The 26,555-nt window shown below is 47.3% G+C and overlaps 1 protein-coding gene across 4 annotated transcripts; it reads right to left on the bottom strand.

The window, feature by feature from the left end:
• Nucleotides 1-224: 224 nt before the first annotated feature.
• Nucleotides 225-14,001, bottom strand: MARVELD3 (MARVEL domain containing 3; the record flags this gene model as incomplete). 4 transcript variants are annotated; one of them, XM_080828017.1, is made up of 3 exons in its annotated part: nucleotides 13,480-14,001; nucleotides 10,703-10,836; nucleotides 225-2,011 (listed from the first exon to the last, which is right to left on the bottom strand). In XM_080828017.1, the coding sequence occupies exons 1-3, from the start codon at nucleotides 13,863-13,865 to the stop codon at nucleotides 1,374-1,376; spliced, it is 1,158 nt and encodes a 385-aa protein (XP_080684143.1). In that variant the 5' UTR covers nucleotides 13,866-14,001. The 4 variants fall into 4 exon arrangements, with proteins under 4 accessions (XP_080684143.1, XP_080684144.1, XP_080684145.1 ...); XM_080828018.1 differs by having other exon boundaries at nucleotides 1,374-2,011; nucleotides 10,703-10,830; nucleotides 13,480-13,937; XM_080828019.1 differs by lacking the exon at nucleotides 225-2,011 and adding an exon at nucleotides 3,335-6,791 and having other exon boundaries at nucleotides 13,480-13,937.
• Nucleotides 14,002-26,555: the final 12,554 nt, after the last annotated feature.

Raw genomic sequence — 26,555 nt, 5'->3', positions numbered from 1 at the left:
TAGAAGTGTACTAAACATTTAATTTATAAATAGCTTAACCTCATTGATAGTATGAAAGTAAAACTGTGATGTTACAGAAAAAAAGGACTAGCTGTTGAGAAGCAAGAGGGCGATTAGGGAAAAACAATGATAAGGGCATGTTTATTTTTCGAGGTGCGTCTGACATGAACTGAAAGTCTAAGGCTGGTCGTAAAGTATAAGAACAGCCATAAAACTTGAGATTAAAATAACTGAAAACTTTATTTTTAATATTCAGTGTTAATGATGTATATTACGTTATGAAAACAATCCGGGGGCACAAGAGATCACAAGCTGCCTTTGAAGGCCTACTCTGGAGAGCGCTGTCAGGGAAGGCAGAAAAGGGGAAGCCTCCAATAAGCCCTTCTAGTCTAGTAAAATTAACTGTCCTGTTGAATCAGTTGAATAACGCATTGAAGAAGTTCATGAATTTTATTTCTCTCTGGGAAGGCTTGTATTTAAGAAAATTATAACATTTTAGGAATGTGAAATCCAAATGAATGACTTGCAACAAAAACAAGGAACTTGGAATGCTGGCAAAACCCCATTTTCTCTCAGCCCCACTGCGAGGAGGGACACGCACACTACCGGCATCTGCCTTCGTGTATCAGGAGTCCCACCTCCCGCCTTGAAGGGAGGATGGCTGCTGGGACCCAGGCAGTCATGGCGGCTTCCTTCTAGGAGAAGCAGACTGTAACTACTCATTTAGAATTCAGTCATACAGCTGCTTTAAAATCATTCCCCAGGGACCAAATACGGGGAGCAAAGACAGGTTTCTTTCGGTGACTTTAAGTAGTCATGCCAGACAAGAGTATTTCTGTTGTAGCGCTGGGCCTGCTACCCTGGATGTGTAGGTCTCCTCTCTCCTTCTGAATTTCTCTGGCTCCTTAGTTCTGTATCATCGTGATCCTACCATCCCCGCAGCAGTGTACCCAGACTCTGGATGTTGCTCTTTGCTGCAAAAGGTGATTTCTTTCATTCTTTCTTTCCCAAGTTCTCAGCCAACAAAGACTTTTTGATAGAAAACTGAGATGATCATCGAGCTCTGCACTGGTACTGGTGGGACTTTTTTTTTCCCTCCAAGATTTTGTTTATTTGTCAGAGAGAGAGACAGAGAGCACAAGCAGGGCAAGAGGCAGAGGGAGAAGCAGACTCCCCGCTGAGTTCGATCCCAGGACCTTAGAATCATGACCTGAGCTGAAGGCAGATGCCCAACCACTGAGCCACCCAGGCGTCCTGATGGGACCATTTGCAAAATCATTTATGTGAAAACCACCGTTGTCTAACATGTCATTTGAAAAGACACCTTTTCATGAGAGAAACAGGGATGTGGACTGCCCACAGAGAAGAGGGTCTCAGAGTACTCCCGACCACAGGTACTCGGGCGCATCGCTGTGGCTGCTGTGCTGTGCTTGGCTCTCCTTGCAGAGCTTCTGCTCCCGGTAGCTCCGCAGGGCCAGCACCACGCCGGCCCCGTACAGCAGCACCAGGAGGCAGGCGAAGGTGGCTGCCGCCCCGTCCGTGCCTGCCAGCTGGCAGTTCATCCAGGTGAGACCCTTGCGGGCATAGAGCCTCTCTCGTGCTCTGCAAGTGTCCGTGGAATTGATCTGCAAGGCCACGTGGAGGTAAATGCCGGTGCCCACGCCGTAGCTCACTGCTGCCAGGAGGCTGAAGGCGGCCTCTAGGAGGAGCCACTTCCCCGACAGTTCCTCCAGACTTTTGGCTCCTTGGAGTAAAACACTCATAGTGAGGACGCCCAGCCCCAGAGAAACAGCCACGCCCCCGTAGATCAGGGGTGCCCGGAGCACTGTGTACTTCTGGTCCAGCTGCCGAACCTGCTCCAGCTCGGTGCCCTCGAATGGTGAGTAGTAGTTGTTCCCAAAGCCGCCGCCACTGGTGAAGGTGGCAGTGAATCCAGCAAGGACAAAGTAGGAGGACACGACACACATGAGAACCATGCCATTCAGTATCACCTCCACTATCTGTACCACACCTAGGAGGAGAGAGATTTGGGATTTAACACCGACATCACTTGCTCAGAAAAGTCTAGGTTAGACTCGAGAAGTACCGCCGGTGCCCTGCTTCTAAGGACACGATCTGATTCAATATTAACATCTTTGGTTTTTGTTTTTTAAACTGACATATGTATGGATGGATGGATGGATTTTTAAGTAGGCTCCATACTCCATATGGGGCTTGAACTCACAAACACTGAGATCAAGAGCTGTATACCCTACCGACTAAGCCAGCCAGGAACCCCAGTTTTTTTTTCTTAATATTCACATGTTCAAAAAACAAAATGCCACTCTGGAAAAAATTTTGTCACGTTTCTTAAAAAAACATATATATATATATACACACACACATACCATGTGACCCTAAGACCAGACTCCTGGAGCATTTATCCTAAAGAAAGAAACACTGAAAGTCTATACAAAACTGTGCACATGAAAGCTCACAGGAGCTTTATCTGTCATTGCCTCATATCAGAAACCTAGATGTCTTTCCGCAGGCGAAGGGTCAGCAGTCAGATGCATCCATACCCCGGGAAACTCCACTCAGCGGTCCAATGGAAGGAGCTGCGGAGACACACGACTGCTCGGACGGCTCTCCAGGGAATTACAATGAGCAGAAGAAAGCCAGTGTTAAAGGTCTTATACACTGTGTGATTCCTGTTATGTAAGTCTCAAAGGACACAATTTGGAGAGTGAGCACAGACCCACGCTTGTTGGCGGATGGGGAGATGTGGGGGAGCCCTAGCAACGTCTGAGCACGGGACAGTTCTGTCGCTGATCATGGTGGTGGTGGTGACGTGAAGATACGTGTGACCGAACGGCACGGAAGTGTGCACACACACAGACACAAGTGCAGTACAGCTGGTGAAATCCACATTTCTCCAACGTCAGTGTCCTGCTGCCGGCGCCACGTTCCGGTGACGCAAGACAGGAGCCCCGGGGAACATGGTGTGGAGGGCGCATCTGTTACCATTTCCTGAATCTACAGTTAAAATTTTAAAGTTTTTTTTTTTAAACTAAACTGACATAAAAAGGAATACACTGGGAAAAATCACTCCTGTCCCTGTCCATCCTGTTCTCTGCCCCCACCCACTTTCATTATTTCCTAATATAACTTTCCAGCGTTCCTTCATGCATATAAAAGCAGACTCAAATCTGCATTTCATTCCCCCCTTCCCTTTTTTTTTTTTTCCCCACCAGGAAGCATACCCCACACACTGTTCTGAGTCTTGTTCATTTACTATTCTAGGAGGTGTTTTCAGATCTGCTCCCACGGCGTCCACAAACTTCGTTATGTGGGCTCCGATGCCACTGTGGGGACAGACCGGTCTGTTCAGCTGACCGTCACGTGGGCTGTTCACTTGGGGGTTTCTTACGCATTTAAGGAAACGAGAGGTGACTGCACACTGAGTATCTTCTCGTCCAAGGTCAGCTTTCATTCATCACTAACAGAGGCCCTGCCTTCTGCTTAGGTGTACTTCTGGAAGAATGTCTCCTGTCATGCTCCAGGGTTCAGAGAATAGAACTCAGAGAGAAGCATATGAACCTAGAGTGGGAACACCAGGCTCCCGTCCCTACACTCTGCTGCAGGGGATGTTGCCCTGACGAGAAGCCTCACACACTTCATCTGACACGGGAAAGTGGTGCCTGCCTGTCTTATCCCGCAGGGCTGGGCTGAGGCCCCGATGAAAGCAAGTACCTATAAATATTTGGAAAGTCATAAAATGTGAATGCAAACGGAGAGTGATGCTACTCAGTAACGTTTAGACAATGGAAGGGGCTTAGTGAGAGATTTAAGAAATGAGACAAATTATGAGAAGTGTGGTTTCCCAAAAATTGGGAAGCCTCGCTAGTACACTGGGGAGTACCATAACGTTTAAAAACTGGGCAGCGAAATACCAGTCTCTCTAACAGACTGAGGCACCATCTCCTGGGCCGGGTGGTCCTAACTCCTGCTGGGCCCACAGGAATTCCTGGAACGTCCGCGGGACACAGCAGCCAAAGGCTCTGACAGTCGATAAGCTACATTCCTCTAATTTAGATCTGAAAATAACATCAGATCAGAACTGCCCACTCACCACCCAGGCGCTGTACGGGACTGGCCACTTGCTCCCCAGAGCAGAACAAGTGAATTGGCCCAAACATCGCTCTACTTCAGGGGGAGCACTTTCTCCTGCATCCGATACCCTTCTCTGCCTTGGTTTTCCTTCTGCACGCAGGTTAATGTCCCACCCCTGCAGGGAGAGACAGGAATACTGTCCTGCTACAAGATGGAGAAACCTGAACGCTTCCTCCTGGGGCAGATTCGGCCAAAACAGTGCAGTCGTGATCCATGCATGTATCTGCTGGGCTGAAATGAAATAAATCTAGATCTTGTCAACTACCCCCCCTGGATAGGACAGTTGAGAGGAATAACGGTCTGATGCCGGGTCCAGTGCTATTGGCTCTGCTGAAGGAATATGGCCACTGAGTATCATCACAGACCAGGCAGGCCTGGCCTGGCTTAGCTATCAATATCAAACAGACTCATGTATTTTCTTCTTCTTCTTTTTTTTTTTTTTTAAGATTTTGTTTATTTATTTGAGAGAGAGCACGAGCAGGAGGAGGGGCAAAGGGAGAGGGAAAGGCAGACCCCCCCCCACCCCACTGAGCAGGGACTTGATCCCAGGACCCTGAGATGGTGATGTGACCTGAAGGCAGATATTTAACCTACTGAGCCACCCAGGCACCCCCAGGCTCATGTACTTCTAACCTTGCTGTTAGCGCAGAAAGATTCACAGCTCTCAGAAGAAAACGAGGGTGATTGCCAGAGCCAGCAGTTTATTTTGATGGCAGGATGGGACAAGTCTCTGGAAAGAGAGAAGAGCGAGGGCTCTAGAGAGGGAAGTGGAGACCAAAACAGACATGAGATTTTTGTTATATATGGGGTCTTTTTGGGTGAGGCTGGTTTTGTGGCTGATCACGTAATATCCTGCTTAATTAGACATCTACTTCTGTGTTTGCACTGTAAATGTGAAAAAAGAGGGGAGCAAATCAAGTTTTTTATTTCTCTAAAATAAAACTGAAACGTGCAGTCAAGCTATGCTAAAATGGAAAATAAAATCTCCTTCTCTCTGGAAGCCAATACTCTTCATGCTTTCTTATGTATTCTTTAAGAAACTGTCTAATCATAGATAAGCATTTATTTCACTTTCTAAACCCAAATGGAACTCACCTTTTAAATATGACAAGTTGCCTGTGTTTAAGGGTATACTGTTAAAAATGTGTTGTAAAGAGGAGCATCACCTCCAAGTTAAAATTTTTCTTTGGACTCTTATTGGATTTACATAAAGCAAAGATCATATTCACTTGTACCCAGAATATGTTGTAATGTTCCCGAAGTCACAATTTAACATGCACTAAGAACCCATGAAGTTGTCTGGCCAAAAGTTGCATTCTTCCGTTGGGAAAGATTTTACATTCTTTTATTCTGGATGGATCCTGAATTCCAGATGTTGGGTTTAATTCTCCATACAATGGTACATTTACAAGAGGTACAAAACACTTATTGAGTTTTCAAGGCCATTGAAAGGGGCTTGTGAGAATTGCTTCTTTGCAGCCCAGTGAATGAATCTGATTCCTCTTTGCTCGGCCCACGCCTACCTCCAACTTACAGGCGGAGTCTCCCCAGCTTCCCTACACCCTGCCTGCAGAGCATCAAGGAAGTGAAGGATCCAAGCCCTCAGTGTGGAAAAACTTTGGGGCTCATCTGCTTAAGACAGCTGTGTTTAGAAAAGTTCAAGCCGGAATGTTGTCTCTGATGTATAGGGCTTTCCACCAACTTGGAAGATAAGGTTCTTCAGATTCACGCGGTTATCTCTCTTGAGCTAATCAAAAGTGCATTTTGCTGCAGCTCGTGCCTTTTCCTCGTGGGTCCTGACTTCCAGTTTTGGTCTGTTTCAATAACTTTGACTCGCTCGCCAGCAGAGGACTCAAGAACTTAGAACCTCAGAGAACGCGGCTCTGTGTAACCTGGAGCTTCCCCAGGACACCGATGTTGGTCCCACCCTCTTCAAGTGCAGGCAAGTCCCATGGCCAAGTATTCCGTGAAAGACAGTGGTTCGGAGTAACTTCCACTGCTGACATTTGGCGGGATGGCTTAAAAGGCCTAAAACTCCAACATCTCTGCAGGCTTCTCTTTGAGCTTCCTGACCCGCCGGTAACCTCGGATGGCCAGCACAGCCCCCAGAGCAAAGAGCCCGATGCTCAGGACGGCGAAGACCGCAGCTCCTATATCCCCACCGTGGAAAGTGCAGCTGAAGCCGCTGTACCCTTTGCTCTGGTACAGCGCCTCCCTCTCTCTGCACACCGGGGACGCATAGGCAGCCGAGAGCTGGTGGAAGTAGAAGTACAGAGCGGGGATGTAGGCCCCCGCGATGAGCACGTCCAACAAGCCTTCAATCAACAGCCACGGGGGGCAGTGCCACGGGACCCGCAGGACGCCCAGGAGGACAAGGAGGCAGCAGAAGGCCATGAGGGCTCCGCTGTAGGCCATCGCCGCAGTGACCGTGGGCAGCTTCAGCTGGTAGAACTGGACGTCCAGCTGCTGTGCTTTCTCCCCGTCAGCGCCCTCGAAACCACTGTAAGCACCTCCGAACTGGTAGTAGTAAATGCCCCCCAGGCTGGTGATGCCCGTGTAGCCCCCTGTGGAACTGTAAGACACGGAGCTGCAGGCCAGGATCAACAAGTTCAGGAGCACCTCCAGCATCTGGCAGCAGGCTGCAAAAGAAGGGTGTGTTACCATTTTGAGAGCTGCTATTTCGTATTCGGAGACGTCCGCCTTGCTGTTCGTCTTCCCTGTGGTAGCTCAGGCCGCCGCCCCGGGCTCTGGGTTCCGCCCCGGGAGGCCCGAGCTGCCCCAGCTGCGTGAGGGGCATGAGATGGGAGCGGGGAACTGTGGGCTCTGGAAATGCTGTCGGAGGTGCTCAGAGCTAAAAATAAGAGTAACTCTCAAGGGAGCCTCCCCCTGCCGGGGTGCAGGAAGATGGCGGGAGAAATCAGGCCAGCTCCCGACCGGAAAGAAAGGCATCCTCCATGGAAGGCGAGAACATTCTCTGCCCCAGCCCTTCCCTGCCAAAGAGACTAAGAAAGACCGATGTCCTCTTTAGATATGTTTTGTGGCTTGCTTCATTTGGAAAGAAGAAACTTCTCCAAGTCTGAAGGAAATAACATAGAGCTTAAAAAATACAATGAAGGGCGCCTGGGTGGCTCAGTTGGTTGAGCGACTGCCTTAGGCTCAGGTCATGATCCCAGACTTCCAGGATCGAGTCCCGCATCGGGCTCCCAGTTCTTTGGGGAGTCTGCTTCTCCCTCTGATCTTCTCCTCTCTCATGCTCTCTCTCACTCATTCTCTCTCAAATAAATAAATAAAATAAAAAAAAATACAATGAAGTCGGAAAAAAGCACGGAAGTCATACATCAAAATGTTAACTGTGGTTCACATATATTGGAAAGAGGAAAGATTAAGTTAACTAAACCCACAAGGTTTACTGAATTAAAGAAACGTAATGGGCTTCCCTGTTCTTAGATTTCAACTCAGTAAGTCTGTTTTACAATTTAACTTTGTTTTCTTTGGTTTCCCTTAAGAGCAAATGTGGGCTGTGATTCTTTTTGCAGGGCTAGGTTCTCTGGGGGACCCTTGGCTTCTCTGTCTTGGACAAGGAAAGAGCTCCAGCTTTTCTGCCCAAACTGGCTGCTTTCCTTAAAATCAACTTCACTGAGATATAACGGATACGGAACAAAACGACCCATGTTAAGTGTACAGCTTGTTGAGTTTTGACAAACACAAATGCCAGGTCTTCCGAAGCAAGATACAGAATATCTTCATCTGCCCAGAAAGTTCCCCCAAGAGACTGCTTGTGGTCAATGCCTCACCCTCCTCCTCAGACAATCACTAGTCTGCTTTCTGCCATTAGGAACGAGGTTGGCCTTTCTAGAATTTCATGTAAATGGAATCATACAGTTATGTACTCTTTTGTGTGTGGCTTCTTTTTCTCAGGATTCTATAAAGCTAGGTGTTCTGAGCTGGAAATTGTATATGCTGGCACAGTCCTGGTAGGTCAGTTGACTACGAGCAGTCAGCCAGCAGCTCCCGGGTGGGTGTTTAGAGAATGGGATTTTGTGCCTGGGTCCAGCTGGTTTATGTATGAAGTCGTGGTACATCTACCTACACACTCTCCAATGGGAATGACAGACTGCCAAGTATTGTCTTTACGCTCCTCACTTTCCTCCAAGATGCAGACAGCCTTATTGTTGTCTTTAATTATAAAAGTACTATATACTTGTGGGAAAAAATAAAGACAAAAACATATAATGTCACAATTACCTAAAATCCAACTGTTTAAAAATGCCATTATTTTTTCTTCTGGACTTTTATCGTACATTCATCATTTTTTCTGTTATTTGCTTTTAGGAGAAGAACACTCTAGCCACTATTATATAACCTATTTTTTCACTTAAGAATATAGGAGGAACATTTTTTTTCTATCTCAGCAAATATAAATCTATTTCTATTTTTATTTTTATTATTTTTTTTTCTACTTTGTATTTTTAGAAGGCGTATAGAATACCACAATGAATTTTAAAAATCCCAGTGTAAAGGACATTAAGGGTTTTCCAATGTCTTGCTGTATGGGGAGGGCAGAGCCCCTGCAACCCCTTGTTCCTGTTGTAGCTTTAACAGAACCAGGAAAGAATAAGCAGGGCTGGGGGAGATGTGTAATCCAGACTACAAGCTGAACGCAAACATCATGATGTGAACATTGCCAGTCGAAGGGGAGAGGGAAAGAACAAAGGAAAAACAGAAACTGCTCCAAACAAATCAGGGAGCCGAAGAGGGAGCAGGAAATACATCTTCTTCCCAGGGAACTGGAACTTCTCAGCCGTCCCTCCAAATAATAAATGAGCACAACCTGTACGTGCATAGGATCCCCTGGTGATCTGACACACACGGGGACAGCTGAACTTGCTTTTTATCTGATCTTAAGCCTCAGCCGCCAACGATTTTAGTAGCTGAGGGGACTTGCTCGGAAGTGAATGTGGGATCCACCTCTTTCCCTCAGTGTCCTGACTGTCCCACTGAACTAGCAAAGCATGACTTCGGGCTCTCCCTAGGAAGCCAGAGAGGGCCACAGCAGCCTCCCGCTTCCACCAGTTTGCTGAGGGAGGAGATGAGTTCACTGATAAGGAAAAGCAGTCACAAAAGACCTACTCTTAAGATAGGGGTGGAAATCTTCAGGTGACCTGCTGGAGACTAGTCCCTGGTGTTCAGTGGCTGTTTCTCTCGACACAAAACCAAGAATTATATACTGATATGGGCCTCTGCATATCCAGAGATCTTTATAGGCCCTCCGCGGTTCTGACTTCTAAACCAGTCTTCCACTGTCTTGACTCAGAAACGATCTCTGGGTCCAAAGCCAAACAGCCGGAAGCAGTCAAAGCTAAATCAAGGTGTATTTTGGTCAGGAGGCTCACGTCCTGCCCTCGCCTCTTGGTAAAATAACCACAGGGGAAAACATACTTCTGCTGAGAAACCTGTTAACCCAGTCTCTGGCTTATTCCTATTATTTTTATCATCAAAGGGGGGGAAAAAAAAAGGAAACGAAAGGTCAGGCAAGTAAACCATCTCAGGCCTTAGAGTTAGGCTCTGAGTTTCCGCTGCAACTCCTCCACGTAACAGCTGTGTGGCTTTGTTATCTTACTATACCTCTCTGAGTCTCAGGAATTATTGAGCAAATTAGAAGCAACGAGGTTGTGCCAATACATGTACACCAGAGTGTAGATTCTTATACCTGGATTGCCTAGAGCTCTTTAACGGAAGTTCCAGAAAACCCCATAATCATGTGCATTATTGGAATCATCCTATGATACAATTTCAGGTACAAGTTCCTTGATTTCTCTCCCTTAGGCTGAGAAGTTTTCCCCCTTAGTCATAGGCAGCCTAGAAGAATTTCTCACCAAATCACGTGAGCTACAAGGGCTCACCATGGCAAACCAGATTATCTTCATTACTGGCAAGGCCAGGACGAATGCTTGGATGGGAACTCAGGGCACCACACTTGGAGCCGACACATATTATTTACATATTCTGCAAACTGCATGTTCTATAACTTTTTTTTTTCTGTTTGTTCTCAGTAAAACAGGGTGGACCAGAAATTACTCACATAGCTGATATCTAATAAGGTTAAGTACTGTTTCAGGACGTGCGTGTATGTGTATGAACCTGGGCCTTCAAGGAAGATCTATTTCTTCCTATGGATCTCAGTCAACAAATTTTAAAAGACATCCTGTGGCATGAACTGCTACCAGGCTGCCCCCTCCAGGTGGCTTTCTGTCTCTAACCCAGCCCTCCCACAGCTGGTTCTCCCTGCGGTTCCACCTGACACCCGCAAGCAGGGCGGCTCGCCTTGCCGCCGGACATTTGAAGAGAAGCACTGGAAATCTCGCTGTAGCTTTCAGATGTGCCTACCTTTTTGGGGGGTTGGGAGAATGAGAACCTCATGCAGTTGTATAAATGGAAATGTTAGGAACCCAAAAGGGAAGTCTGCTTGGATTTTCGCTTCACCAGCTCAGACCCCTTCCAGAACCATCAGCAAACAGTCAACGGTCACAGTGCCTCCCAAATGGCTTACCTCTCCCAGTGCACAAGTATTTGCATTTGTGGCATTCCAGGAGTCCTTCAGCCTCTGACTGGTAATATTCCACTTCCTCTAGTCCAGACCTGGGGTTCGAGGGCAAGTATCTCCCTGCAGTGGGTTCACTGTAACTGAAAACATACATGGCCCTTAGGGGCTTCAAACTCAATAGCTGGTTCAATATTAGAACCCTGAACATCTCACACTGGCATTAAAGAGACATTAAAGAGATGCGCAGAACAGAAACAGATTTTGCTGTAGCATTTCATATTCCAGAGAATTCTCTGGTTTAGGGGCCCCACAGGGTATCCAAACACTTGGCCCAACACTCCTAAGCCACCATGCCACACATCCCTATAATTCTGAGCACTGATTGGATGCTGGTTTGCCCACCTGCTGAAGCTATCTAACCAGGTAGCTGGGAGCCACCTTTGTGAGCCTAACTTTCCAGTTCGGCATGGACCAGGCCTTCTTTAAAGCTAATTTACGTTCACAAGACTCTGATGCCCAGACTGGCATTCTCTTCCTTCTTTTGTTACTTTGCAAAGGGCTGAATCCACAATAATTCTCTAGGCATATGGGTAATACAGATAACTTTGTGTGTCTTCCTGTCTCTCCCTTTTCCTCTGCTAGTTCTGGCACTTTCTTTCCTTCCCCCGCTTTATCCAGCATATCCGGAGCTTTCTACCTGCTGGGCACCAGGGATCCTTCCAGTGTTCTCATTATGGATCTCTGGGGTTTGAAATCCTTAAACTCTCATGGCTTTGGATAAAGTCCAAACTTTCAGCACAGCACACAAGGCCCTGGCTCATCTCTCTTCACTCACAACCTCACATTCAAAGACCCAACCATAGTGAACTGCTCCTCTCCCCTGGCCCCCCAAAAGATGACCTGCACTCCTGTGCTGTAGGTCACTGTGGAAGCTAGTTCTCTGCTTGGAACCCCTTTCATTTCCTCTCCCAGTCTTACCATTCTTGCTCCTTTTCTTTCTTCTTTTCTTGATTTTATTTATTTATTTGAAAAAGAACACTAGTGGGGGAGGGGCAGAGGAAGAGGGAGAAGCAGGCTCCCTGCTGAGCAGAAAGCCTGTGTCGGTCTCTATCCCAGGATCCTGGGATCACGACCTGAGCCAAGGCACATGCTTAACCTTAACTACTGAGCCACCAAAGTCCCCTCATTCTTGCTCCTTTTCCAGAACTCAGCTTCGAGGTCAATGTCCTCCAGGAAACCTTCCAGATCTCAGGCAGGGGATCTGTTCTCTCCAAATCTGTTTCCCCTACAGTGGCAGATCTACCTGTCAGTCTCCTACCAGACTGTGGACACTGTCAGTAGATCTCACCCATTAAGTAACGGAGCCCTGGCCCCTCCATCCTGCCCATTAAATCAAAGTTTATCGTGTGGAAGAAAGGCGGAAATAAATTGTCTTTTGGTTTCAAACCACCAACTGGCTATGAGCCAAAAAAGCAAAAGTAATTCCTTCACTCACCCTGGGTGCGGGGGTGGGGGCAGGGGGTCGTGGTGAGGGACAAGGATACTGGTTTAAAAAGAAACCCAAAATGAAACTCGGGAGCTACCAATGCAATGTGGTTTTGGTCAGGAACGCACAACAGCTCGTGCCTCTGACTGTATCGGGGCATAACCTTTGTCAGAGTTTGGCTAGTTGGTTTTAGATAATGTAACATAAGCTCAGGATAACAGCTTTCCCGCTATGTGGACACAACTGGGAAGGGGACTGAGTTTAAACCTCCAAATCCTACAGCAGAGAGGAGCCTGACTCTTCCTTAAAGAAAAGAGCAGATGTCCAAAACCAGAAGGCAGTCTCACTCCAGTACCTACCTGTCTCCTTGTTGGCCTGGCACATAACCTGGGAATTCAGTAATATCTGTGGAGCTGGATGGAATGTTCGATGGAAAAAAGACCAACTCTTGACGGGGGTGTGGAGTCTAGGGCTGACTGCCTCCTTTCCTCCCTTCCACTCCCTCTCCCAGCTCCCTAAGTCTTCCAGGATAGCATGAGGCTTTCACCTCACAAGACCTTACCAGAATCGTCTGTGCTCTAAAAGGCAGGGACGGCCTAGTTTGTTCATTCAGGGAGGTGGGATCTGAAACAATCAGGGGATTTGCAGGAGGCTGTCCAGAAGGCTTCACTGACAACAGTGGGCAATCTCTACCCTTCAGTGGGGGAGTTTTAGGTAGATTCAGTTCTTTGGGTATAAGAGTAGCTTCTCCCAGCAGTCTGTTTTGAAATGCATATACCCCTACAAGAGGTTACAGATTAAACTATTAACCCTTCACTGGGCTGACCTTATCAGACCCTGACGGGACTTTGGAAGGCTGGTTTTGGAACACAGGACAAGGGTCCGAAGCCCCACGGGGCGGTCCTGTGGGCACGTCTCGGTAGGGTGGGGTGAGGTCAGGGAGGAGCCTCAGGTTAACCCCACCTACCTACCCTCCTTCCCACTCCTTCCCTTTCCGCTCCAGAAGTTTTCTCTTCCTCCTCATCTGGTCCCCGGCCCTGCTACTGCCAGCAGGGGTGGTTTCTGCTTTGTTAATCGGATTCGGATCAAGAAGTGGGGCACCGTAAGGTCTTCCTTCCCCCCCAGGTGTCCTCTGAGACCACAAAAGGGGGGAATGGCACTTTCTTCCTTGAAGCCGCCTTCCTAGACCATGGAGTCGGGCGCTGGAGCACCGCAGCGAGGGGGAGGGGGGGTGTGTGTCTCAGACCCAGGCTTTCCGGGTCACCAGGTCACAGGGCGTCCCGCAGCCCCACCTCACCTTGCCGGGCCACTGGTCCCGAAGCGCTCCTTCCTCTGGGGCGGTAGCTCCGGGGTTTCCCAAGGTGCGGGCCAGGGGGGCGGGGCTGCGTCCCAGGTCGGCCTCCGGGGTCTGTCCCGCGTCCGACTTTGATGGGACTTTTCCCAGACTCTTTGTTCACCGGCGCGAAGGTCCTCGACCCGGTGCCTGTCTTGGCGAGGGTCTCGGTGCCTCCCCCTGTCCCGGTCCCCGTCCCTGCGCTCGCCCACGTTTCTCTCCCTCCGCCGGTCCCCGGGTCGGTCCCGGTGTCGCTCGGGGTGGCGGTCTCGGTCCTGGCGGGGGTGCCGGTCTGGGTCTCGCTCTCTCGGCCGGGCCCGGGGCTCCCGAGCCCCCGACGTACCTTCCATGGCCAGTTTCCGTGTCCCCGCCCCGGAGCGACCCGAGGGCAACAATCCACCACCAGTTTCACGGGCAGGTGGCCAAGCACCGGGGCGAGGGCGGGGGCGGGAAAGGGAGCGGGAGCGGGGCGGGACGCTCACCTGCGCGCACGCGCACTAGCCACGCGGCGGGCTCGGAGGGCGCTCACCTGAGCGCGCGCGTCGGTAGGGGGCGCGGCTGTGCGTGGCGGGCGTGCAGGCGCGCGGGGAGCGTGTGCGAGGCTGAGGGCCGGGGGAAGGGGGTGGCTCGCTGCTCTGCACCCCGCTCAGCGGATACCCCTGCGCCCGCCGCGCCTAGTCGTCCCTGGAGCGTCCTTTCCGTGACCCCGGAAGGTGGGTGGCATAGGGAAGCGAGCTCTGGACTTCCTCAGCCCCTTGGGTGCGTGCCCATCTAGTCACTCGCCCGTGTTTCCTGCCCCTCCAGCCACCCAGCCGTCTCCCCCTGCACTTGCCCTCTCTCGCCTCCTCCGTCTCCCGCTATCCTTAAAACTGTGTTGTTCAGGGGGCTTGAGGCCAGTTCATCTACTACAACAGTCTCGGATTTATAAACGTTTTTAAAGTAACCGCACAGAATAGTCAGCTTTTCCTGTTGTTAATCCTTTAGAGAAATACACGTGAGCAGGTACCCTGGCAGGCCGTGGAGACACAGTGGCGAACTCCCATTATGTGGCGCTTCCCTTCTAGCATGTGTGGGAAAAGAGAGAAAGAGACAATGTCTAAAATTTAATGAGGAAGGCAGGTTTCTTTCCTTAGACCTCAGAAGGGACCTTTGAGTTGAGCCCCGGAAGGCAGCTTTGGGGATAGCTGAAAGAATGTGCCAGAAAGAGAAGCTAGGTAATACAGAGTGGGGATGTGGGATGAGGCTGAGAGGAGCAGCAGCCCGGTGTTGTAGGGTCTCCACAGTGAGGGGTTGTTTTCATTCTGAAAGTAATGGGAAAACATTGAACGGTTTGAGCAAGAAAGTGACTTGCTCTGATTTAGGTTTTTATTATTGGTATTATTACTTTTTTAAAAAAAGATTTTATTTATTTATTTGACAGAGATCACAAGTAGGCAGAGAGGCAGGCAGAGAGAGAGAGGGGGGAAGCAGGCTCCCCGCGGAGCAGAGAGCCCGATGTGGGGCTCGATCCCAGGACCCTGGGATCATGACGCAAGCCGAAGGCAGAGGCTTTAACCCACTGAGCCACCCAGGCACCCCACTTTTTTTTTTTTTTAAGGGAGAGAGAGAGAGAATCTTAAGCAGACTCCACACCCAGCATAGAGTCTGAAGGGGCTTGATCTCATGACCTGAGGGGCTGAGATTCATGACCTGAGCCAAAATCAGAGTCAGACACTTAACCACTGAGTGGCCCAGGCACCCTTGATACATGGTTTGAAAAGATGACTGGCTTTTTTGTAGAGGGTGGAGGATAAGGAGCCAAGAGGAGAGGCAAGAGATAAATTAAGAAGTTGCCAAAGCAACCTGAGTGAGGGGAGCTAGTGGCTCAGTTGCTGGTGAGAAGTGGGTGGATCCGGGTTGTGGTTTGGAGGAAGGACTTAAAGGATGGATTGGATGTGTGGGGGGTGAGGGTGGTGGAGGCAAGTGCTTACTGAGATGGGAAGACTGGAGGGAACCGGGTGTGGGGCAAAGTAGAGAGTTCCATTTTAGACATGCTCGATTTGAGGTGGCAATGATTCATCCAAGTGTAGACGTCCAGTTGCAAAGGGATAGATGAATGAGTCTGGAGGAAGAGGGGGCAGAGATACTCTGTGGGAATAAGGGCAGTTACCTAAAGAGGGAGAAGTTTAAATGCCAGGAAGACCTTGGGATGAGCCCCAGGGAAATCTAACCTTTAGAGCTAACCCTAAAAGGACTGAGAAGTGGTGACTGGGGTAGGAGGAAAGCTGGTAGGGTGAAGTCAACAGGCCTACCTGCCAGAGATCATCCTGCAGAAACACCGTGGGCCATATCCTCAGGCCTCCACAGATATTTACATGAGCAGCACCCTGTTCTGAGCCTGGGACAGCTGTGGCCTTCCAGGAAGCCTGGCGAACAGGCAGACTTGGGATGGTTAGTGAGATGGCAAAGCGCTGCTTCTCTCAGGCCTTCCCTCTGGGCTCCTGGAACCCCTTTTTTGAATAAACCAACACCCTTACCACCTTACCTTTTTATTTTCCTTGTTTTTGTTTTGTTTGGCATCTTTACCTTGACCCACTACTTATTGGTTTGCTGTTAAAGGGTGCAAATGACTCCATTTGGGGCTTTTCTTTTTAAAAGATTTTATTTATTTTTTTGACAGAGAGAGAGAGAACACACACAATCAGGGGGAGCCACAAAAGGGGAGGGGGAAGCAGGTTCCCCCCTGACCAAGGAGCCAGACAGGAGGCTCGATCCCAGGACCCTGGGATCATAACCTGAGCTGAAGGTAGATGCTTAACCGAAGGCAGATGCCCTCAACGCACCACATTGTTTTCTCTTTTATAATTTAATTTTATTTTTTCAGTGTTCCAAGATTCATTGTTTATGCAACACTGGCCTGCCCCGACTCAGATCAGTGGTCTTCCAGTCTGCTCTCCCCCTGAGCAGGACTCTGCGGGACACCCAGGGTGTAGGTTCCTGTCAAAAGCACGTTTGACCCTGGACCCAACGCTGAGGGTCAGTGTTTTCTCTTGTTTTAACAGTATTTCGCCCTTTGCTTTCTCTTCTCCCTTCACAGACTTCATCACTCTGAACACCAAGTCCACTCAGGGCAGGGTGTCTGAGAGTCATCTGTAAATGTTCCCCATTCTGTGCTCAGTCAGGATTTGCTGAATGGAAGGATTGACAGATACATATTGCTTTTTTACTCCCTTTGGGCTGCCTTGTGGAACAAGGGGGACCTGGATATATTTTTGTGGGAGGCTGTGGAGGAAAGTCTTTCAAAAGTCCAAGTGATGACTTAACTTCTCCACAAACTGTCTAGGGCAGATTGCCTTTTCTAAAACAGGTCACAACAATATTTCCGGTCCCACATACTCTTCCAGAACCTTCCCACTGCCCCTTTAAGACGGAGAGTCTTTATCCCCACGCTGGGAGCGTGGGCAGTCCTTTGCAATTGTCTGGATGAAGAGATTCAGGGCTGGCTACATAATTTGTAGGGTCCAGTGCAAAATAAAAATGTGGGACCCTTTGTGTAAATATTATTAGGAATTTCAAGATGGTGACAGCAGAGTATTAAACCAAGTATAGGATGTTCTAAGCGAGGGGTGCTGGGTGACTGCACAGGTCACATCCTGTGAGGCTAGCCCTGAAGAGAATGTGGCAAAAGGGACAAAATGGCTTCTAGGGCCTGTCATAAAAGGCCATGCAGCTTCCCCCTGGCTCTTGGAGAATGCTCCCTCTTGGACTGCAGTCACAGTAATGTGAGGAATCCCAGGCTACATGAGAAAACCATGTGTGGGTGTTCTGGCTGTTAGCACCAGCTGCAGTCCCAGCTGACAGCCCATATCACCTGCCGAAGGCTGGTGAATGCGGGTTCATGATTCCAACCCTAGCCTTTGAATCACCTCCAGCCTTTGGATCTTCCTGCTCAGTTCTTACTCTTACAAAGGAGAGATAACCCATCTCCACTGGGCCTTTCCAAATTCCTGACATGACACAGAATGACACAGAATCCATGAGCATAGTAAATAGTTCTCTTATGCCTCTAAGTTGGCCGGGGAGCAGGGGATTGGATTCATTACTCAGCAAAAGATAGTACCTTCCATGACTCGAGCTCATCTTGGCCTCTCTTTTTCTGAGTAGGGAAATTTTTTGAATTGCAAAATGTATTGCAGTTTTGGTTCAAAACATGCAGTTTATCTATTGTTCCCAATATTTGAAAAATTTACATTTATTTGTGTTGATTTGTATTGTCGGTCTCTCTAGGCTGTCAACTGCCTGGAATGATGTTTTTGACAATATAATGGCATGGCATTTAGGAGGTGCTCAATAACTAATTGTTGGATAAATAACATTAGTTCTTGTTGGTGAATCTGTGTTCTGAGAAAGATGACAGGGACCTTATATTTTCCATATCTTGCATAAGGTACAAGACGGCATAAGGGGCATTAAAAAGAAAAGTTTCCAACTATGTGTAATTTCTGATCAATCAATCAACTACACAAGTCAGGAAGGAGTAAGTAAGGTAGCTAAGTTAGAGCCCAATGAAAATTTGATGGGTTTATTTAATTTTAGTCTAATGTATGTTCTTTCCATTTTTGTAGAAAAGATTAGGAACCAATGCTCTGACCTCACTTTTGCCTTAGTTGGAAGTATAAAATCTTGTGGTTATTCCACCTTCTTCCGGGAACCCTTGGACAGACGTTATGCATATGGTGAAAGGTTACACGGGCAGGAGCCCTTTTCTGAAGAAACCCCTGAATGTTTAGCTAAAGTAAAGATCACCAGTAGCCGAAGGCCAAAGAATGGAAAAGGAAAGTACTTGCCATTGGTGTGTTCAAGAGAAATTTCCTGAAAGGTAAGATCACAACTCTCATTCAGATATAAAGTGGACACATGCTAAACATCTTATTTAACTCAGTAATCACTGAGGGACTCAGGCAGCTGTTACAACAGGTTCAAAAGAAAATCTGAAGAACACACCCCGGATAGGTCGGGAATAATGAAATGAGTGTGCGAAGGAGGCAAAATTGATTGCTTGCCAGGAGGGAAGGGAAAATCAGTTGAACCATTACCAGACAGGATAGAATTTGCATGTCTATAGGCAAAGCTTTTTTTTTTTTTTTCATGGCTATTGAACAGCTACAGTTTGGTGTTGCAAAATAACATGGTTTTCTGCTGAAGCCCAAACAGAAGGGCATTGCTGTCATTTAAACTGGGAAAGCTGGGTGCTCAACGGTCTTAGAGATTTGTGCGTTTGGGAAAATGTAGTGAGGGGCTCGCCCTGAGGAGAAATAGTATGCGCTGCCTCTTCTGATTTAGCAGGCTCGCAATGAAGCCTGTGCATCTGCATTTTTTAATAATTCTCTGAGGCACCCCGTTTGAGAACCAGTATATTCATGTAAATTAGTTTTCCATCCTAACTAAACGAAAACCTAATGTGAGATGAATTCAGATACTCACCTAAGTTTTTTCTTTAAAAAAATAAACATTCCTCTTGGTTTTGGGGACATTCTATGGCATTTGGGGGCAGAGGGTTTACTTTCCCAATTCTGTTCTTAACTCTGAGTGGTTTCATGCAGCCGTCCCTATCAGGAAGACAGCCCTTCAGGTGTGTGAATCCACAGGTAACCCCTGCGTATTCCCTGCACGATCTCCTGACCCCTCTCCCTCTTAGAATATCCTGTGCTGGGCTCCAGACTCCAGGCTCAAGCTCAGGTGACAGGGACTTTCGGACAGTTAAGCCTGCAGCGAAAGCAGAGATGGCCAGCAGGGGGCAGCGCAGGCTCAGGCCGGGGTGTCTACGCCATCTTCCCTTTCCTCAGCCTGAGCGTTTCCCAGCTCACCTGAGCATGGGTGACTATTTCTCTGATCACAGGTGTGATAGAAAACACACAGTTCAGTTTAGTTCAGTATTCCTTGAACTCTGCATACTATGTAAATGACTTCAGGAAGTCCCTCAACGTCTCTGTGTCCAAGTGTCCTTGTTTGCAGAATAGGGATGTTTGCACGCATCTCCCAGGATTAAATCAAGTAAATATGGGTAAAACACTTGAAGCAGTGGTTGGATATATCAATACTATAAAAGTATGAGCTGTTATTACTGTCACTGTTACTGTTTATCAGGCACTGTGGACTCCTAAGTAAATGAGACTTTTTCTTTTTTAAGATTTATTTATTTATTTGAGAGAGAGAAGGTACGCGCTCACACATGCACACAAGTAGGGAGAGGGGCAGAGGGAAAAGAATCTCAAGCAGACCCCCCACTGAACGTGGAGCCCTGCACAGGGCTTGAACTCACGACCCTGAGATCATAACCTGAGCTGAAATCAAGAGTCGGTCCCTTAACTGACTGAGCTACCCACGTGCCTCCTGGACTGTCTTTGAAAGCTCACAGCTCTAAAAGGCAGAGAGGGAAATACATGATATTGCAAAGGAAAAGCTGTGCGTGGGTGTACCTGGGGTATGGAGGGAGGCAGAAGCAACCAAAAAATGGCTTGCCAGAAGAAGGAGTGCTTTTAGGAATAAATAAGACAAAAGGGTTTGGGGCTTGGGGAACAAAGGCAAGGGGCAGCATTCCAAACAAAGGTGGGGGCAGTGAATAGAAAGTAGGCAGGTTTGGGTAGCTTCAGCTTCCATTCCTTCCACTTAGGCCAGCACAAGGAACAAAGGAGGAAGTCAGGGAAAGATAGGGGCAGGGACCAGATCATGACCAGTCTTGGAAATCAGCCTTATGGACTTGCACTTACTGCTCTGGTTCTGGGTTCTCCAAGCAAGGGCATACAACCTCCACTGAGGGGTAGGAAAGACATATTAGCGCTTTAATGTATGAATGTTATCTTTCTGGGAATTTTTTTCTCTGTACCTGGTTTATAATATTAAGTAATATGTTAATACAGTGGTATAATTTTAAATAAATACATTTGGCCCTTGAATGACATGGGGGAGGGTGGAGTACCAAGCCCCTATCCCACTGAAAATCTACGTATAACTTTAGACTTCCCTAACACTTAACTACTAACAACTTACTATTGACTGGAAGCCTTAATGGTAACATAACAGTGCATTAACAAATGTTTTGTATGTTATGCGTATTACATTCTGTATTCTTACAATAAAGTAAGGGAGAGAAAAGAAAATGTTATTAAGGGGTGCCTGGGTGGCTCAGTCGCTAAGCGTCTGCCTTCAGCTCAGGTCATGATCCCGGGATCCTGGGATCGAGCCCTGCATCGGCTATCTGCTGGGCGGGGAGCCTGCTTCTCTCTCTCCCACTCCCCCTGTTTGTGTTCCCTCTCTCACTGTCTCTCTCTGTCAAATAAATAAATAAAATCTTAAAAAAAAGAGAAAATGTTATTAAGAAAATCATAAGGAAGAGAAAATGCATTTACAGTGATGTACTGTATTTATTGAAAAACATCCGCATGTAAGTGGACCTGCACAGTTCAGACCCACGTTCAAGGGTCAGCCGTGTTTGTATATTGGGGTACATGCTAGCTTTATGACTACAGGTCCTGCAGAGCCACCAGAGATGTCTTTTAATCATGGAAGCAATAGTAATAATACTCCAGAACGTCCTAGAAGGCAAGCTAGCCCACTTGAGGCCTTGGCACTGGAGGCGACAAGGCGTGGACTTGAGTGATATGAAGGAGGTGTTTAGTTCCATCAACCAATGAGGAGCAGGTGATCTGTAAGTGGCCAGGTGGCCAAGAGCTTGGGGAACAGAATGTCAAATGCTCAATGAAAAACAAACACTCACAGAACATCAAGTACCCAATGACTATCAGATATTGGTGCAATAAATCTTTTATTACTTTTTTTTATTACAGAGAATTCAGTAAATCCAAGATTAGAAACTTTTCAGTTGTATCTGGACTGTAAGTGACCTTCACTAGATCATGGGAGGAGGATGATTCCTTCTTGCTAGGAAGGAGCCAGACTGCACTTTTGGATGAGAAGATAGGTGGCAGGACCATTGCAGGGAGGAGGGGGAGACAATTTTCCTAGAAGGAAGAGACTTAAGCATATCTATAGGCTCAAGAAAGAGAGGATTAATAATGGGATGAAAAATAGAAACAGGGGCACCTGGGTGGCTCAGCGGGTTAAAGCATCTGCTTTCGGATCAGGTCATGATCCCAGGGTCCTGGGATCAAGCCCCGCATCGGGTTCTCTGCTCAGTGGGAAGCCTGCTTCCTCCTATCTCTCTCTGCCTGCCTCTCTGCCTACTTGTGATCTCTGTCAAATAAATAAATAAAATCTTTAAGAAAAAAAATAGAAACAGCTTCTCCAGCAGCCTCCCCAGAGCCTGGTCCCCTGGCAGTATTACTCCACTTCCTCTCACCAAAGAAACCCCTTCTCTTGTTGTACTGCTTATTTAAAATGGCTAAAAACCTTGACCTTTTTTTTTTTTAAGTTTTATTTTTATTTTATTTATTTTACCTTTTAAGATTTATTTATTTATTTATTTATTTATTTGAGAGAGAGCAAGAGAAATCACAGAGGGAGAGGAAGAGGGAGAAGCAAACTCACCGTTGAGCAGGGAGCCTGACGCAGGGCTCTATCCCAGGACCCTGAGATCATGACCTGAGCCGAAGGCAGATGCTCAACCGACTGAGCCACCCAGGCATCCCTTAAGTTTTATTTTTAAGTAATCTCTACAGCCAGGCTGGGGCTTGAGCCTACAACCCTGAGATCAGGAGTCTCAGGCAGGTGGGCACCCCTAACAAGCATGACTCTTACGCGAATGGTGAAGTGTGTGTCAAAGATTTATTTAGCCCTTTTTGTTTATTTAGCTTAATTTATTTATTTGGATTGTTTATTACTAATGACAGAACAGCAGTATGAGAAAACTGCTCCAGAGGCCTATGGGAGAGACCAAAGTATTTCCAGCTAGTGAAAGACAACACACCAAAAGAAGATGGTCAAGTGAGCTCCCACACTGGCTGCTGTCTTGCAGCAGATGAGCAATAGCCTCGGTTTGCCCAGCACAGTCCTGGTTTTAGCACTGGAAGTTCTTTGTCCTGGGAAGTCCCTCCATCCTCAGGCAAATGGGAACAGTTGGTCACCCAGCCTACAGGACCATAAGCTATAAACTTTAAAGTTATTCTTTCTACTAGACAAGAAATCCCTTCAATCTTTTGTTTCCAAAAAGCATTTGCAGTCGACCAATCCAGAAGAGCATCGAAGTTTATAGAACCTGAGCCCTTATCAAGAGCCAGTGATAAGTCAAACAAGAGGACTCTACCCCTAAAGAATCAGTACTTTTGGTGTGGGCCTGCCTCACAATGCTTCTTAGAACATTGAGGACACACAGTTATCTCTTGTCTCATTTCCAAGTGTTGAATAATTTTTCTTAATACTCTACAAAATAAAACAAAAAGTAGTTTCTATGCATCATCCCCAAGCACCCATTTCTCTAGAAGAAAGAAAATGATCAAGGGCAGGCTGAGTCGTCAGAGCCTGAGGGACACCCCTCCATGTAAGCTGTCCACATGCATAATTAAGAATCACCCCCCCACAGTAGCCACCATTTCAAAAAGCTGCAAAAGGTTTAGAGCTCAACCCCTCAAGCCCCCACCCAAAAAACAAGGTTTAGAACCCAGACAGGATAGAGTTCAGGCTCCAGGACTAGGCCCGGCCAGATAATCCAGGATAATTTCTCTATTTTAAGATTCTTAATCATATCTGCAAAGTTGATTTTGCTCCATGAGGCAACATAGTCACAGTTGCCAGGGAGTAGGCCGTGGACTTCTTGGAGGGGCGTGTTGTGGGTCAGAGATTCAGGAGTGCTTTGGCTGGGTGGTTCATGAGCCTCCCGTGAGGCTACAGCCAAGAGTTCGGTTGGGCTGCAGTTATCTAGGCTTAAATGGGGCTCGGGGATCTGCTCTAAAAGTCAGCCACTCACGTGGTGGACAAGTTATCGCTGCTTCTGGTGGGGGCGGGGGCCTCAGTTCCTCTTCACTGGGGCTGTCCAGAGGACTGCTTGGGTATCAAGACATGGCAGCTGGCTTTCCCCAGAGCAAGAGATCCACGAGACCGAAGTGGAAGCTGCAGTGTTTTTTATTTTGACCTTTGCCTTGGGAGTCACATGCTATCACCACTTCAGTGGAATCATTGGTCACGCGGGTCAGCACTTATTGCATGTGGAAGGACCATGTGAGGGCATGTCCACTGGAAGGCAAGGATCAATGGGCTGTTGTGGAGGCTGACTATCCCTGATGGGTGTTATCTCTAGTTTTTTTTTTTTTTTTAAAGATTTTATTTATTTATTTGAGAGAGAGAGAGAGAGAGAGAGGGAGGGAGAGGGAGCATAAGCAGGAGGAGCAGTAGTCAGAGGAAAAAGCATTTTCCCTGCCGACCTTGATCCCAGGACCCGGTTATCATGACCTGAACCGAAGGCAGATGCCCAACTGATGGAGCCACCCAGGTGCCCCATCACGAATCTTTTGATGTATGGTATCCTTAAGAATTTTCTCAGATTGTGGAAGCATTTTCAAAGCATTCTTTGTTTTTAGGAAAAGTCTATAAATGCATGTATATGTATTAATTGTTAAAGTAATGCAATATCATAAAAAATAACCCTTCATAATTATAAACTACTTTTTTGCACAGTCTATTAAAACTTTGCAGAAATATCTATATGTATGTGTATACATATAAAATACGTGAAATATATTTTAAACTGTTGTAAATATAACACAAACCATTTTGCAATATGATGAGGAGGTTAAGTGTTTGGTCCGTGGAGCCAAATTGCCTGCGTTCAAAGCCCGATTCCACCACTTACTAGCTATGTGACCTTGAGAAAATAACTTAATATTGCTATGCCTCAATTTTCTTATTGGCAACATGAGGATACTAATACATCATACCTGTGAGGATTGAATGAGTTAACATATTTAAAGTGTTTATAACACTACCTAAGACATAGAGTATGTCTTAGGTAGTGTTATAAACACTTTAAATGCCAAGTGAGAGTTTGCCATTGTTAACATTTCTCTTAGCATTATGTCATAGTTTTGTTGTAAAACAGTGTCATGGGGGCTCGGTGGGATAAAGCCTCTGCCTTCGGCTCAGGTCATGATCTCAGGGTCCTGGGGTCGAGCCCCACATTGGGCTCTCTACTCAGTGGGGAGCCTGCTTCCCTCTCTCTCTCTGCCTGCCTCTGTGTACTTGTGATCTCTCTCTCTGTCAAATAAATAAATAAAATCTTTTAAAAAACAAAACAAAACAAAAACAAAAACAAACCAGTGTCATGACTTTCTGGGGAGGAAAAAAAAAGATATGTGGAAGTCCTAACCTCTGGTACTTCAGACTGTGACCGTATTTGGAGATGGAGCTTTTACAGAGGTAATCAAGTTACATGATGTCATTACAGTGGGCCCCTAATCTAATGTGACTGGTGTCCTTATTTTAAAAAGGGACATTGAATGGAAAAAAGAGAGTCTCTTCAACAAATGGTGTTGGGAAAATTGGACAGCCACGTGCAGAAAAATGAAATTGGACCATTTCCTTATACCACACATGAAAATAGACTCAATGGATGAAGGACCTCAATGTGAGAAAGGAATCCACAAAATCCTTGAGGAGAACATGGGCAGCAACTTCTTCCTGGGAACATCGCCAAAGGCAAGGGAAGCAAGGGCAAAAATGAACTACTGGGACTTCATCAAGATCAAAAGCTTTTGCACAGCAAAGGAAACAGTCAACAAAACCAAAAGACAACTGACAGAATGGGAGAAGATATTGGCAAATGACATATTAGATAAAGGGCTAGTATCCAAAATCTATAAAGAGCTTATATAAAGAGCAAACTCAACACCCAAAGAACAAATAATCCAATCAAGAAATGGGCAGAGGACATGAAGAGACATTTCTGCAAAGAAGACATCCAGACGGCCAACAGACACATGAAAAAGTGCTCCACATCACTCGGCATCAGGGAAATACAAATCAAAACCACAATGAGATACCACCTCACACCAGTCAGAATGGCTAAAATGAACAAGTCAAGAAATGACAGATGCTGGCAAGGATGCGGAGAAAGGGAAACCCACTTACACTGTTGGTGGGAATGCAAGCTGGTGCAACCACTCTGGAAAACAGCATGGAGGTTCCTCAAAAAGTTGAAAATAGAGCTACCTTATGACCCAGCAATCGCACTACTAGGTATTTACCCTAAAGATACAAAGGTAGTGTTCCGAAGGGGCACGTGCACCCTAATGTTTATAGCAGCAATGTCCACAATAGCCTAACTATGGAAAGAACCTAGATGTCCATCAACAGATGGACACACACACACACACACACACACACACACTGGAATACTATGCAGCCATCAAAAGAAATGAAATCTTGCCATTTGTGACAAGGTGGATGAAACTAGAGGGTATTATGCTTGGCAAAATGAGTCAATTGGGGTGGGAGGAGTCAAGATGGCGGAGAAGTAGCAGGCTGAGACGACATCGGGTAGCAGGAGATCAGCTAGATAGCTTATCTAACCATTGTGAACACCTACAAATCCAACGGGAAATCGAAGAGAAGAAGAGCAACAATTCTAGAAACAGAAAATCGATCACTTTCTGAAAGGTAGGACCTGCGGAGAAGTGAATCCAAAGCGACGGGAAGATAGACCCCGGGGGGAGAGGCCGGCACCCAGCAAGCAGCGGAGCGACGGAGCACAAAATCGGGACTTTTAAAAGTCGGCTCCACTGGGAGACATCGCTCCAGAGGCTAAACTGGGGGGAAACCCAGGCGGGGTCAGCATAACCCCAGGTCCCGCGGGGTCACAGAAGGACTGGGGGTGTCTGAGTGCTGCAGAGCTCGCAGGTATTAGAGCGGGGAAGCCGGCTACAGTTACAAAGCCGAGGAGCGAGCTCTCAGCCCGGGGTTACCTTGTGCCGGTCGCAGGCTGGGTGGGCTCGGAGCGCGGGCGGAGGCCACGGAGACGGAAGCGACCCTGCGCTTTTCTCCAGCTCCAGCAATTGACTGCTTTCCTCAAGGCGCGACCGCAGGCCAGGGAGGCGGGGCGGTGGGGCGCTTTG

The sequence above is a fragment of the Martes martes genome (assembly GCF_963455335.1).
Source record: "Martes martes genome assembly, chromosome: 17".
NCBI lineage: Eukaryota > Metazoa > Chordata > Mammalia > Carnivora > Mustelidae > Martes > Martes martes.
This window is presented reverse-complemented; position numbering and strand designations above follow the sequence as displayed.